Source organism: Salmo salar, chromosome ssa25 (assembly GCF_905237065.1).
Source record: "Salmo salar chromosome ssa25, Ssal_v3.1, whole genome shotgun sequence".
NCBI lineage: Eukaryota > Metazoa > Chordata > Actinopteri > Salmoniformes > Salmonidae > Salmo > Salmo salar.
This window is the reverse complement of record NC_059466.1, coordinates 51,575,968-51,590,596: the sequence shown is the minus strand read 5'-3', so window position 1 is coordinate 51,590,596 and position 14,629 is coordinate 51,575,968. Positions and strand designations below refer to the sequence as shown.

Genomic DNA, 14,629 nt, shown 5'->3' with positions numbered 1-14,629 from the left:
GCCTGCTAAGTGAAGTGGACAGGAAACTAAACTCACGATGCCTGCTAAGTGAAGTGGACAGGAAACTAAACTCACGATGCCTGCTAAGTGGTGGCACTGGACAGGAAACTAAACTCACGATGCCTGCTAAGTGAAGTGAACAGGAAACTAAACTCACGATGCCTGCTAAGTGAAGTGGACAGGAAACTAAACTCACGATGCCTGCTAAGTGGTGGCACTGGACAGGAAACTAAACTCATGATGCCTGCTAAGTGATGGCACTGGACAGGAAACTAAACTCACGATGCCTGCTAAGTGAAGTGGACAGGAAACTCATGATGCCTGCTAAATGAAGTGACACTGGACAGGAAACTCATGATGCATGTAATGGATAATGTGAGTATGGAACAGATGCCCTTCTCTTCACCCTCCTCTCCCCCCCCCTTTCCTCTCTTCCGACCCCTCTCCTCCTTCTCTCCCCTCTGTCCCGACCCCTCTTTTTTATTCTGAAACCCTTTTTTGATGAATGTGTGTCGCACGGTACAGGATGAGAGGATCAGACTGGATGTTCCAGTGACTAACGGAACTCCTGACGCAGTGGCCCTTCTCAGTGACCCCTCTCAGTGGCCCCTCTCAGTGACCCCTCTCAGTGACCCCTCTCAGTGAGCCCTCTCAGTGACCCCTCTCAGTGACCCCTCTCAGTGGCCCCTCTCAGTGACCCCTCTCAGTGGCCCCTCTCAGTGACCCCTCTCAGTGACCCCTCTCAGTGGCCCCTCTCAGTGGCCCCTCTCAGTGGCCCCTCTCAGTGACCCCTCTCAGTGACCCCTATAAGGCAGAGGTGAGGAAGTGGCACCCTGTTCCTTGTTCCCCTATATAGTGCACTACTTTACACCAGGGGAACAGTGGTGTTGTGTGCTGCTCCAGGCTAGCTCCAGTTCCATGTTAGCTTCAGGCTAGCTTCAGACTAGCTTCAATTCCAGGCTAGCTGCAGGCTATCTTCAGGCTAGCTCCAGGCTATCTTCAGGCTAGCTCCAGGCTAGCTCCAGTTCCAGGTTAGCTTCAGGCTTCAGGCCTTCCCTGTGGCTCAGTTGGTAGAGCATGGTGTTTGCAATGCCAGCATGGTGTGTGCAACGCCAGGGTTGTGGGTTCGATTCCTACGGGGGGCCAGTACAAAAAATGCATGAAATGAAAATGAAATGTATGCATTCACTACTGTAAGTCACTCTGGATAAGAGCGTCTGCTAAATGACTAAAATGTAAATGTAGCTTCAGACTAGCTTCAATTCCAGGCTAGCTCCAGGCTATCTTCAGGCTATCTTCAGGCTAGCTCCAGTTCCAGGTTAGCTTCAGGCTAGCTTCAGACTAGCTTCAATTCCAGGCTAGCTCCAGGCTATCTTCAGGCTAGCTCCAGGCTAGCTCCAGGCTAGCTCCAGTTCCAGGTTAGCTTCAGACTAGCTTCAATTCCAGGCCTTCTTCAGGCTTTCTTCAGGCTAGCTCCAGGCTAGCTCCAGGCTAGCTCCAGGCTAGTTAAAGGCTATTTTCAGGCTAGCTCCAGGCTAGTTCCAGGCTAGCTCCAGGCTATTTTCAGGCTAGTTCCAGAGAGAGGAGACAGGGAGCAAACACACTCATTAAAACGAATCCCTCCTCTAGCCCATTAAAACGTATCCCTCCTCTAGTACATTAAAACGTATCCCTCCTCTAGCACATTAAAACGTATCCCTCCTCTAGCCCATTAAAACGTATCCCTCCTCTAGCCCATTAAAACGTATCCCTCCTCTAGTACATTAAAACGTATCCCTCCTCTAGCACATTAAAACGTATCCCTCCTCTAGCCCATTAAAACGTATCCCTCCTCTAGCACATTAAAACGTATCCCTCCTCTAGCACATTAAAACGTATCCCTCCTCATCTGCTCATTAAAACGTATCCCTCCTCTAGCTCATATCCCTCCAGTAGGTCCTACCTTTCCACCCCAGACAGTAGGTCCTACCTTTCCACCCCAGACAGTAGGTCCTACCTTTCCAACCCAGACAGGAGGCCTACCTTTCTACCCCAGACAGTAGGTCCTACCTTTCCACCCCAGACAGTAGGCCTACCTTTCCACCCCAGACAGTAGGTCCTACCTTTCCACCCCACAGTAGGCCTACCTTTCCACCCCAGACAGTAGGTCCTACCTTTCCACCCCAGACAGTAGGTCCTACCTTTCCACCCCACAGTAGGCCTACCTTTCCACCCCAGACAGTAGGTCCTACCTTTCCACCCCAGACAGTAGGCCCACCTTTCTACCCCAGACAGGAGGCCTACCTTTCTACCCCAGACAGTAGACCTCCCTTTCTACCCCAGACAGTAGGCCTACATTGGTGACACGTAACATAACATAACAAAAACAATCACCGACAAGGACGTGAGGGGGAAAACAGAGGGTTAAATACGCAACATGTAATGAATGGGATTGGAACCAGGTGTGGTAGGAAGACAAGACAAAACAAATGGAAAATGAGAAACTGATCGACGGTGGCTAGAAGACCGGTGACGTCGACCGCCGAGCACCACCCCGAACAAGGAGAGGGACCGACTTCGGCAGAAGACATATAGCCTAATTTCATCTGTCTAACAGGTAGACCTACATCTTATTTCTTAAATAGGAAGAAATAGACCTCCAACACAAAACCCTCTAGTTGTTAGTAATGTCTAATTAATATTAAGACAATTTAAATGAATTGTGCATAGTTTAATTTTCCGCACCATCAGCTGTCCATTTCTGATTGATTGTTACGCGACTGCTGCTTCTGTAAGTTTCAGAACCACAATGTAAAAATTACTAGAATCTTAGCTTATTATGAGGTTAATTACGCTGAGAAATACACCCAGGACAAGAAACATATTGTTTTATTCAAATCAATTATATTTGTAACAAGCTAATTAAAGTTGACCTCTGGTCCTTCCTCATCTTCACGCTCTCCTTCTCAAACCGAACAGAAAATAAGCTTTCGGCTAGTCCGCGTACAAGATAGTGAATTTTTTTTTTTGGGGGGGGGACTAGACCTAAGCTTTGACTCTCCTCCTACACAGCACAGCCATTGGTTAAAGCAGCACAGCCGTTGGTTAAAGCAGCACAGCCGTTGGTTAAAGCAGCACAGCCATTGGTTAAAGCAGCACAGCCGTTGGTTAAAGCAGCACAGCCGTTGGTTAAAGCAGCACAGCCATTGGTTAAAGCAGCACAGCCATTGGTTAAAGCAGCACAGCCGTTGGTTAAAGCAGCACAGCCGTTGGTTAAAGCAGCACAGCCATTGGTTAAAGCAGCACAGCCATTGGTTAAAGCAGCACAGCCGTTGGTTAAAGCAGCACAGCCATTGGTTAAAGCAGCACAGCCATTGGTTAAAGCAGCCATTGGTTAAAGCAGCACAGCCGTTGGTTAAAGCAGCACAGCCGTTGGTTAAAGCAGCACAGCCATTGGTTAAAGCAGCCATTGGATAAAGCAGCACAGCCATTGGTTAAAGCAGCACAGCCATTGGTTAAAGCAGCACAGCCATTGGTTAAAGCAGCACAGCCGTTGGTTAAAGCAGCACAGCCATTGGTTAAAGCAGCACAGCCATTGGTTAAAGCAGCACAAAAAACGTTTGTGATCAGTAAGAGCAGAGCCGTTCAGGGCTCAGGGTTGGAATATCCATTTGCCGTGTGTAATACAGCCTCGTTTTTATTTACACCAGCCCAGCAGCTATCTTAGGAATATAACTTTGCTCTGTGCTTCTCCCAGAATGCACTTCGTAGCCTATAGGCTGTGGATCATTCGATTGAGATCACACTAAATAGCCTATAGGTTGACTTGATATTGCGCGCCCAGAAGAGAATCCCAGATGAGGTCTGGCATCGGGCACATATATATATATATCAATACTATAATAATAATATACTGCTCAAAAAAATAAAGGGAACACTAAAATAACACATCCTAGATCTGAATGATCTAGAGTGAAAGCACCGCCAGCATTCAAAAGTGACCAAAACATCAGCCAGGAAGCATAGGAACTGAGAAGTGGTCTGTGGTCACCACCTGCAGAACCACTCCTTTATTGGGTGTGTCTTGCTAATTGCCTATAATTTCCACCTGTTGCCTATTCCATTTGCACAACAGCATGTGAAATTTATTGTCAATCAGTGTTGCTTCCTAAGTGGACAGTTTGATTTCACAGAAGTGTAATTGACTTGGAGTTACATTGTGTTGTTTAAGTGTTCCCTTTATTTTTTTGAGCAGTGTGTATTGACATATATGTATATATATATATATATATATCAATTACAAATGACGTAACCTTCCCTTGGACTAGATTTTTGTTTTTTAAACTAAACCCTAATATACTGAATGTAGGGAGATTTACTTGGTAACATATTGAATGTCCTCTATGGAGATTTATTTGGTAATATACTGAATGTAGGGAGATTTACTTGGTAACATATTGAATGTCCTCTATGGAGATTTATTTGGTAATATACTGAATGTAGGGAGATTTACTTGGTAACATACTGAATGTCCTCTATGGATATTTATTTGGTAATATACTGAATGTAGGGAGATTGACTTGGTAACATATTGTAAAGCGTCTGTGTGTAGCTGGTGTAGATGAGTCAGGAGCAGGACAGCAGATATGAGTAATGAAAGCGATTTTACTCAATAATATCACAATACGCATCGTATAAATACAAGGCCACAAATACGGACCGCAATACAATAAATAAGTACTCACAAACAAACATGGGGGGGAACAGAGGGTTAAATAATGAACAGGTAATTGGGGGGGATTGAAACCAGGTGTGTAAGACAAAGACAACAACAAATGGAAAATGAAAAGTGGATCGGCGATGGCTTGAAGGCCGGTGACGTCGACCGCCGAACGAACAAGGAGAGGAACCGACTTCGGAGGAAGTCGTGACACATACTGAATGTCCTCTAGTGAGACAGAGAGACAGAGAGAGAGAGAGAGAGAGATAGAGAGATAGAGAGAGAGAGAGATAGAGAACCAGAGAGAGAAAGAGAGAGAGAGAACCAGAGAGAGAACCAGAGAGAGAGAGAGAGAGAGAGAGAGAGAGAGAGAGAGAGAGAGAGAGAGAGAGAGAGAGAGAGAGAGAGAGAGAGAGAGAGAGAGAGAGAGAGAGAACCAGAGAGAGAAAGAGAGAGAGAGAACCAGAGAGAGAGAGAGAGAGAGAGAGAGAGAGAGAGAGAGAGAGATAGAGAACCAGAGAGAGAAAGAGAGAGAGAGAACCAGAGAGAGAGAGAGACAGAGAGAGAGAGAGAGAGAGAAAGAGAGAGAGAGAGAGAGAGAACCAGAGAGAGAGAGAGACAGAGAGAGAGAGAGAGAGAGAGAGAGAGAGAGAGAGAGAGAGAAAGAGAGAGAACCAGAGAGAGAGAAAGAGAAAAGAGAGAGAGAGAGAGAGAGAGAGAGAGAGAGAGACAGAGAGACTGAAAGAGACGGAAAGAGAGACGGAAAGAGCGAGAGAGGGATGAGAGAGGGATGAGAGCTAGAGGTATGTGAGAGGGATGAGAGAGGGATGAGAGCGAGAGGTATTTGAGGTCTGAGGAGGTTCGGGGTTCTAGCTGACAGTGATCAGCGAAAGACTTACGGCTGTAGTCACCTTTGACCCCTTAGCACCCTGCCGTACCCCTCAGCTAACAGCTCAATTTCAGACCAGTCAGTTCAGCCAACCCTCCCACAGTTCCTATACCAGTCTGCGTTCCAAATTGTTCCCTAGTCCCTATATATTACCATAGGGCTCCGGTTAAAAGTAGTGCACTGTCTCATATATAGATAGGGCCTCATTTAGGCCTGAAATAGCCGTCTTCCACAGGACCACACAGGAAACACAGACGTACTAACAACATCATTCAACTTTAATACAGACAGAAATTAAGAATAGCAGCACTTTAAGAGTATGACTTCTTTTTATTTTGGGGTTTTCTTATTTGTTGTTTTTCAACGTGAGAACCTCCTAACTCCTAACTCCTAACTCCTAATTCCTGTCCTGACTCCTAACTCCTAACTCCTGTCCTGACTCCTAACTCCTGTCAAAACTCCTAACTCCTAACTCCTGTCCTGACTCCTAACTCCTGTCCTGACTCCTAACTCCTAATTCCTGTCCTAACTCCTAACTCCTAACTCCTAACTCCTGTCCTGACTCCTAACTCCTGTCCTGACTCCTAACTCCTAATGCCTATCCTAACTCCTAACTCTTAACTCCTAACTCCTGTCCTGACTCCTAACTCCTAACTCCTGTCCTGACTCCTAACTCCTAACTCCTGTCATGACTCCTAACTCCTGTCCTGACTCCTAACTCCTGTCCTGACTCCTCACTCCTGTCCTGACTCCTAACTCCTGTCCTGACTCCTAACTCCTGACTCCTAACTCCTAACTCCTGTCCTGACTCCTAACTCCTGTCCTGACTCCTAACTCCTAACTCCTAACTCCTGTCCTGACTCCTAACTCCTGTCCTGACTCCTAACTCCTGTCCTGACTCCTAACTCCTGACTCCTACCTCCTGTCCTGACTCCTAACTCCTGACTCCTAACTCCTGTCCTGACTCCTAACTCCTGTCCTGACTCCTAACTCCTGACTCCTAACTCCTAACTCCTGTCCTGACTCCTAACTCCTGTCCTGACTCCTAACTCCTGTCCTAACTCCTAACTCCTGTCCTGACTCCTAACTCCTGACTCCTAACTCCTGTCCTGACTCCTAACTCCTGACTCCTAACTCCTGTCCTGACTCCTAACTCCTGACTCCTGACTCCTAACTCCTAACTCCTGTCCTGACTCCTGACTCCTAACTCCTAACTCCTGTCCTGACTCCTAACTCCTATCTCCTGTCCTGACTCCTAACTCCTGACTCCTACCTCCTGTCCTAACTCCTAAGTCTTGTCCTGACTCCTAACTCCTGTCCTGACTCCTACCTCCTGTCCTAACTCCTAAGTCTTGTCCTGACTCCTCACTCCTGTCCTGACTCCTAACTCCTGTCCTGACTCCTAACTCTTGTCCTGACTCCTAACTCCTGACTCCTAACTCCTAACTCCTGTCCTGACTCCTAACTCTTGTCCTAACTCCTACCTCCTGTCCTGACTCCTAAGTCTTGTCCTGACTCCTCACTCCTGTCCTAACTCCTACCTCTTGTCCTGACTCCTACCTCCTGTCCTGACTCCTACCTCCTGTCCTGACTCCTAAGTCTTGTCCTGACTCCTTACTCCTGTCCTAACTCCTACCTCTTGTCCTGACTCCTACCTCCTGTCCTGACTCCTACCTCCTGTCCTAACTCCTAAGTCTTGTCCTGACTCCTAACTCCTGTCCTGACTCCTAACTCCTGTCCTGACTCCTAACTCTTGTCCTAACTCCTAACTCCTGTCCTGACTCCTAACTCTTGTCCTAACTCCTACCTCCTGTCCTGACTCCTAAGTCTTGTCCTGACTCCTCACTCCTGTCCTAACTCCTACCTCTTGTCCTGACTCCTACCTCCTGTCCTGACTCCTACCTCCTGTCCTGACTCCTAAGTCTTGTCCTGACTCCTCACTCCTGTCCTAACTCCTACCTCCTGTCATGACTCCTGACTTCTTGACTCTTGACTCACTGAAGGCTGAATAAAATAACCATTATATTCCGTTCCAAAAAGCCCAACCTGCCCTTTACAGCTTACAGTCATAACTACTAACTAACATTAAATATGGCAACATTGTCGAACAAAAACACCCATAAAGAATGAAAGATAGTAACCCTTAATGAGTGTGAAACACCAGTATACATTACGGAATTTTTTTGTTTGTTTACGGTTGAAGTTTAGGTTTTTTAATAACATTGAGAATCCTGTCCCGACTCACTGAAGTCTTATTACCATCCGTTCCAACAAGCCCAACCTGACCTTCCGGCTGGATTAATAAATAAGGCTGTACGTGTTTGGTACTTGTGATTTCTAAATGGACCCATCAAAACAGCTCTGTTCCTCCTGGGATGTTCAGCAAGCTTTAAAAAGGATGCGTGATGTAGTGTGATCAAGCAGTTGGCTCTAGCTCGCCCCACATTGTGAGGGAGTGTGTGTGTGTGTGTGTGTGTGTGTGTGTGTGTGTGTGTGTGTGTGTGTGTGTGTGTGTGTGTGTGTGTGTGTGTGTGTGTGTGTGTGTGTGTGTGTGTGTGGTTGGCTTCGTTCAGTCCACGGATGAGATTGAGGTGAGTAGGGAAGAGAGTGAGAGAGAGACGGACCAGACAACAAAATGCAACATCTAGCCTTATTCCACAGCAGCCCCGTTGGAGAACAGGAAATAAAGAGAGAGAGAGAGAGAGAGAGAGAGAGAGAGAGAGAAAGAGAGAGAGAGACAGAGAGAGAGAGAGAGAGAGAGAGAGACAGAGAGAGACAGAGAGAGACAGAGAGGCAGAGAGAGACAGAGAGAGACAGAGAGAGAGAGAGAGAGAGAGAGAGAGAGAGAGAGAGAGAGACAGAGAGAGACAGAGAGAGACAGAGAGGCAGAGAGAGAGAGAGAGAGAGAGAGAGAGAGAGACAGAGAGAGACAGAGAGAGACAGAGAGGCAGAGAGAGAGAGAGAGACAGAGAGAGACAGGGAGAGAGAGAGAGAGAGAGAGAGAGAGACAGAGAGAGACAGAGATAGAGAGAGAGAGAGAGAGAGAGAGAGAGAGAGAGAGAGAGACAGAGAGAGACAGAGAGGCAGAGAGAGAGAGAGAGAGAGAGAGAGAGAGACAGAGAGAGACAGAGAGAGACAGAGAGAGACAGAGAGGCAGAGAGAGAGAGAGAGACAGAGAGAGACAGGGAGGCAGAGAGAGACAGAGAGAGACAGAGAGAGAGAGAGAGAGAGAGAGAGAGAGAGAGAGAGAGAGAGAGAGAGAGAGACAGACAGAGAGAGACAGAGAGGCAGAGAGAGAGAGAGAGAGAGAGAGAGAGACAGAGAGAGACAGAGAGAGACAGAGAGGCAGAGAGAGAGAGAGAGACAGAGAGAGACAGGGAGAGAGAGAGAGAGAGAGAGAGAGAGAGAGAGAGAGAGAGAGAGAGAGAGAGAGAGAGAGACAGAGAGAGAGAGAGAGAGAGAGAGAGACAGAGAGAGACAGAGAGAGAGAGAGAGAGAACATCTTTCTTTCATGCCTCTGATAAGGAAGCAAAGAGGCAGAGAGACTGAGTGGTAAAGAGGCAGAGAGGCAGAGAGACTGAGTGGTAAAGAGGCAGAGAGGCAGAGAGACTGAGTGGTAAAGAGGCAGAGAGGCAGAGAGACTGAGTGGTAAAGAGACTGAGAGGCAGAGAGACTGAGTGGTAAAGTGCGCCTTTCAACAACAGCTGCTAAAAGATTCATGTTCCGATTCCGACAAGCCTATCAGGACGTATCCTATCCCATAAATCTCTCTTTAGAAACACATCCTTGTATTATTGATGGAGATAAAATGTAAATAAATAGCCAAACAGGGCAATGATAGAGAGAGGTTCCGTGTGGTTCCGTGTCTCAAATCACACTCTATTTCTTACATAGTTGTAGTAGTGCACTATATAGGGAACAGGGTTTGGGACACCGTCTGAATGCTTTGTAGACCCATGTCTTCAGACTGTGTACATACGATGGAGGAAACCTAATACCAACAGTGTTAAAGAATGCACAGAACAGATACCTTTACATGTGACACCAGTGCCTACCGATACAACGCTAGTCTACGTGAACTAAGGAGAGTCGGACATTGTTCAATCCCTTCTCAAAACAACGGGCCGTATCTGGAATATGGCTGCACTTCTCTGACTTACCAACAGAGGGCAGAACAACTAGAACTGTGATCAGGCGTACGGAATGGAATACAGAATACTCCCCAACACTCCAACGGTTCTGGAAGATTCTAGAATTCTGTGTAGGGTAGATTGTTGTTGTGGTTGTTGTTGTTGTTGTTGTTGTTGTTGTTGTTGTTGTGGTTGTTGTTGTTGTTGTTGTGGTTGTTGTTGTTGTTGTTGTTGTTGTTGTTGTTGTTGTTATGGTTGTTGTTGTTGTTGTGGTTGTTGTTGTTGTTGTTGTGGTTGTTGTTGTGGTTGTTGTTGTTGTTGTTGTGGTTGTTGTTGTTGTTGTGGTTGTTGTTGTTGTTGTTGTTGGTTGTTGTTGTTGTTGTTGTTGTTGTTGTTGTTATGGTTGTTGTTGTTGTTGTTGTTGTGGTTGATCTGTAATTTGATTACGGAGCGATGGGGAATTATGGCGTGGGAGATTACAGAGCGATAAGTCCAATAGCTTGTTACGAGCGACACTGAGCCAGAAACAGCAGGGAACTGGGAAATGCTGAGGATGTCACAAACAGACCCACTCACTGTGGTGGTGGTGGTGGGAAATACACACAGACCCACTCACTGTGGTGGTGGTGGTGGGAAATACACACAGACCCACTCACTGTGGTGGTGGTGGTGGGAAATACACACAGACCCACTCACTGTGTGGTGGTGGTGGGAAATACACACAGACCCACTCACTGTGGTGGTGGTGGGAAATACAAACAGACCCACTCACTGTGGTGGTGGTGGGAAATACACACAGACCCACTCACTGTGGTGGTGGTGGTGGGAAATACACACAGACCCACTCACTGTGGTGGTGGTGGTGGGAAATACACACAGACCCACTCACTGTGGTGGTGGTGGTGGGAAATACACACAGACCCACTCACTGTGGTGGTGGTGGTGGGAAATACACACAGACCCACTCACTGTGGTGGTGGTGGTGGGAAATGCACACAGACCCACTCACTGTGGTGGTGGTGGTGGGAAATACACACAGACCCACTCACTGTGGTGGTGGTGGTGGGAAATACACACAGACCCACTCACTGTGGTGGTGGTGGTGGGAAATACACACAGACCCACTCACTGTGGTGGTGGTGGTGGGAAATACACACAGACCCACTCACTGTGGTGGTGGTGGTGGGAAATACACACAGACCCACTCACTGTGGTGGTGGTGGTGGGAAATACACACAGAACCACTCACTGTGGTGGTGGTGGTGGGAAATACACACAGAACCACTCACTGTGGTGGTGGTGGTGGGAAATACACACAGACCCACTCACTGTGGTGGTGGTGGTGGGAAATACACACAGACCCACTCACTGTGGTGGTGGTGGTGGGAAATACACACAGACCCACTCACTGTGGTGGTGGTGGTGGGAAATACACACAGACCCACTCACTGTGGTGGTGGTGGTGGGAAATACACACAGACCCACTCACTGTGGTGGTGGTGGTGGTGGGAAATGCACACAGACCCACTCACTGTGGTGGTGGTGGTGGGAAATACACACAGACCCACTCACTGTGGTGGTGGTGGTGGGAAATACACACAGACCCACTCACTGTGGTGGTGGTGGTGGGAAATACACACAGACCCACTCACTGTGGTGGTGGTGGTGGGAAATACACACAGACCCACTCACTGTGGTGGTGGTGGTGGGAAATACACACAGACCCACTCACTGTGGTGGTGGTGGTGGGAAATACACACAGACCCACTCACTGTGGTGGTGGTGGTGGTGGGAAATACACACAGACCCACTCACTGTGGTGGTGGTGGGAAATACACACAGACCCACTCACTGTGGTGGTGGTGGTGGGAAATACACACAGACCCACTCACTGTGGTGGTGGTGGGAAATACACACAGACCCACTCACTGTGGTGGTGGTGGTGGGAAATACACACAGAACCACTCACTGTGGTGGTGGTGGTGGGAAATACACACAGACCCACTCACTGTGGTGGTGGTGGTGGGAAATACACACAGACCCACTCACTGTGGTGGTGGTGGTGGGAAATACAAACAGACCCACTCACTGTGGTGGTGGTGGTGGGAAATACACACAGACCCACTCACTGTGGTGGTGGTGGTGGTGGGAAATACACACAGACCCACTCACTGTGGTGGTGGTGGTGGGAAATACACACAGACCCACTCACTGTGGTGGTGGTGGTGGGAAATACACACAGACCCACTCACTGTGGTGGTGGTGGTGGTGGGAAATACACACAGACCCACTCACTGTGGTGGTGGTGGGAAATACACACAGACCCACTCACTGTGGTGGTGGTGGTGGGAAATACACACAGACCCACTCACTGTGGTGGTGGTGGGAAATACACACAGAACCACTCACTGTGGTGGTGGGAAATACACACAGACCCACTCACTGTGGTGGTGGTGGGAAATACAAACAGACCCACTCACTGTGGTGGTGGTGGGAAATACACACAGAACCACTCACTGTGGTGGTGGGAAATACACAGAGACCCACTCACTGTGGTGGTGGTGGGAAATACAAACAGACCCACTCACTGTGGTGGTGGTGGGAAATACACAGAGACCCACTCACTGTGGTGGTGGTGGGAAATACACAGAGACCCACTCACTGTGGTGGTGGGAAATACACACAGACCCACTCACTGTGGTGGTGGGAAATACACACAGACCCACTCACTGTGGTGGTGGTGGGAAATACACATAGACCCACTCACTGTGGTGGTGGTGGTGGGAAACACAAACAGACCCACTCACTGTGGTGGTGGGAAATACACACAGACCCACTCACTGTGGTGGTGGGAAATACACACAGACCCACTCACTGTGGTGGTGGTGGGAAATACACATAGACCCACTCACTGTGGTGGTGGTGGTGGGAAATACAAACATACCCACTCACTGTGGAACTGATTTGGCTATTCAGAGAAGACCAGGGCATAATCCATATGGTAGTATATGTGGCTAGGGTATACCTCAGTAATAATCCATATGGTAGTATATGTGGCTAGGGTATACCTCAGTAATAATCCATATGGTAGGATATGTGGCTAGGGTATACCTCAGTAATAATCCATATGGTAGTATATGTGGCTAGGGTATACCTCAGTAATAATCCATATGGTAGGATATGTGGCTAGGGTATACCTCAGTAATAATCCATATGGTAGGATATGTGGCTAGGGTATACCTCAGTAATAATCCATATGGTAGGATATGTGGCTAGGGTATACCTCAGTAATAATCCATATGGTAGGATATGTGGCTAAGGTATACCTCAGTAATAATCCATATGGTAGTATATGTGGCTAGGGTATACCTCAGTAATAATCCATATGGTAGTATATGTGGCTAGGGTATACCTCAGTAATAATCCATATGGTAGGATATGTGGCTAGGGTATACCTCAGTAATAATCCATATGGTAGGATATGTGGCTAGGGTATACCTCAGTAATAATCCATATGGTAGGATATGTGGCTAGGGTATACCTCAGTAATAATCCATATGGTAGGATATGTGGCTAGGGTATACCTCAGTAATAATCCATATGGTAGGATATGTGGCTAGGGTATACCTCAGTAATAATCCATATGGTAGGATATGTGGCTAAGGTATACCTCAGTAATAATCCATATGGTAGTATATGTGGCTAGGGTATACCTCAGTAATAATCCATATGGTAGTATATGTGGCTAGGGTATACCTCAGTAATAATCCATATGGTAGGATATGTGGCTAGGGTATACCTCAGTAATAATCCATATGGTAGTATATGTGGCTAGGGTATACCTCAGTAATAATCCATATGGTAGGATATGTGGCTAGGGTATACCTCAGTAATAATCCATATGGTAGGATATGTGGCTAGGGTATACCTCAGTAATAATCCATATGGTAGGATATGTGGCTAGGGTATACCTCAGTAATAATCCATATGGTAGGATATGTGGCTAGGGTATACCTCAGTAATAATCCATATGGTAGTATATGTGGCTAAGGTAAACCTCTGTATCTTTCATTTGGATAGGAAACAATAGGAAATTGTTAATTTGTAAAATCTCCTGTTAATCCCCTCCCCCCCTCCCTTCTCTCTCACCTGCAGTCCAGCTTCTCCAGTTCAAAGTGTGGGTTGAAGTTGAGGACGAGACGTTGGGATGGTTCTGGAGCTGTGACGACCCAACGACAGTTCTGGTGTGGGGGATACTCCAGAGGGTACCCCGGGGTGGTGATGTACCCGGCATCGCTGGCATCAACTTGTCCACCACATGATTTACTACCTTCAGGACGGAGGACACAGAGGCATCGGTTAGGACGTGAATTAAGAACGGGTTTCATAATAACGACAGTATAACGAGGGTATTGGAAAAGGTAAGGTGAGAAAGATATATACAGTACTAGTCAAAAGTTTGGATAAACCTACTCATCCCAGGCTTTTTTCTTTATTTTGACTATTTTATACATTGTGGAATAATAGTGAAGACATTAAAAACTATGAAATAACACATGTGAGTTATAATAATAATAAATAGTGAGAGAATGCCAAGACTGTGGAAAGCTGTCATCAAGGCAAAGGGTGGCTACTTCGAAAATATATTTGATTTAACACTTTTTTGGTTACTACATGATTCCATATGTGTTATTTCATAGTTTTAATGTCTTCACTGTTCATCTACAATGTAGAAAATAGTCAAAATAAAGAAAACCTTTTGACTGGTACTGTAGGTATATAAATGTATATATACAGTTCATGTCGGAAGTTTACATACACTTATGGTTGGAGTCATTAAAACTCATTCTTCAACCACTCCACAAATTTCTTGTTAACAAACTATAGTTTTGGCAAGTCGGTTAGGACATC

At 46.8% G+C, this 14,629-nt stretch overlaps 1 protein-coding gene across 1 annotated transcript in view; it reads right to left on the bottom strand.

Annotated features, from left to right (window-relative positions):
- The window catches only part of LOC106586935 (neuropilin-2), a 251,886-nt gene that overhangs the window by 213,833 nt on the left and 23,424 nt on the right, over positions 1–14,629 (bottom strand). The window contains 1 exon segment of the mRNA XM_045707371.1: positions 13,868–14,048. Coding sequence (XP_045563327.1) covers positions 13,868–14,048 — 181 coding nt within the window.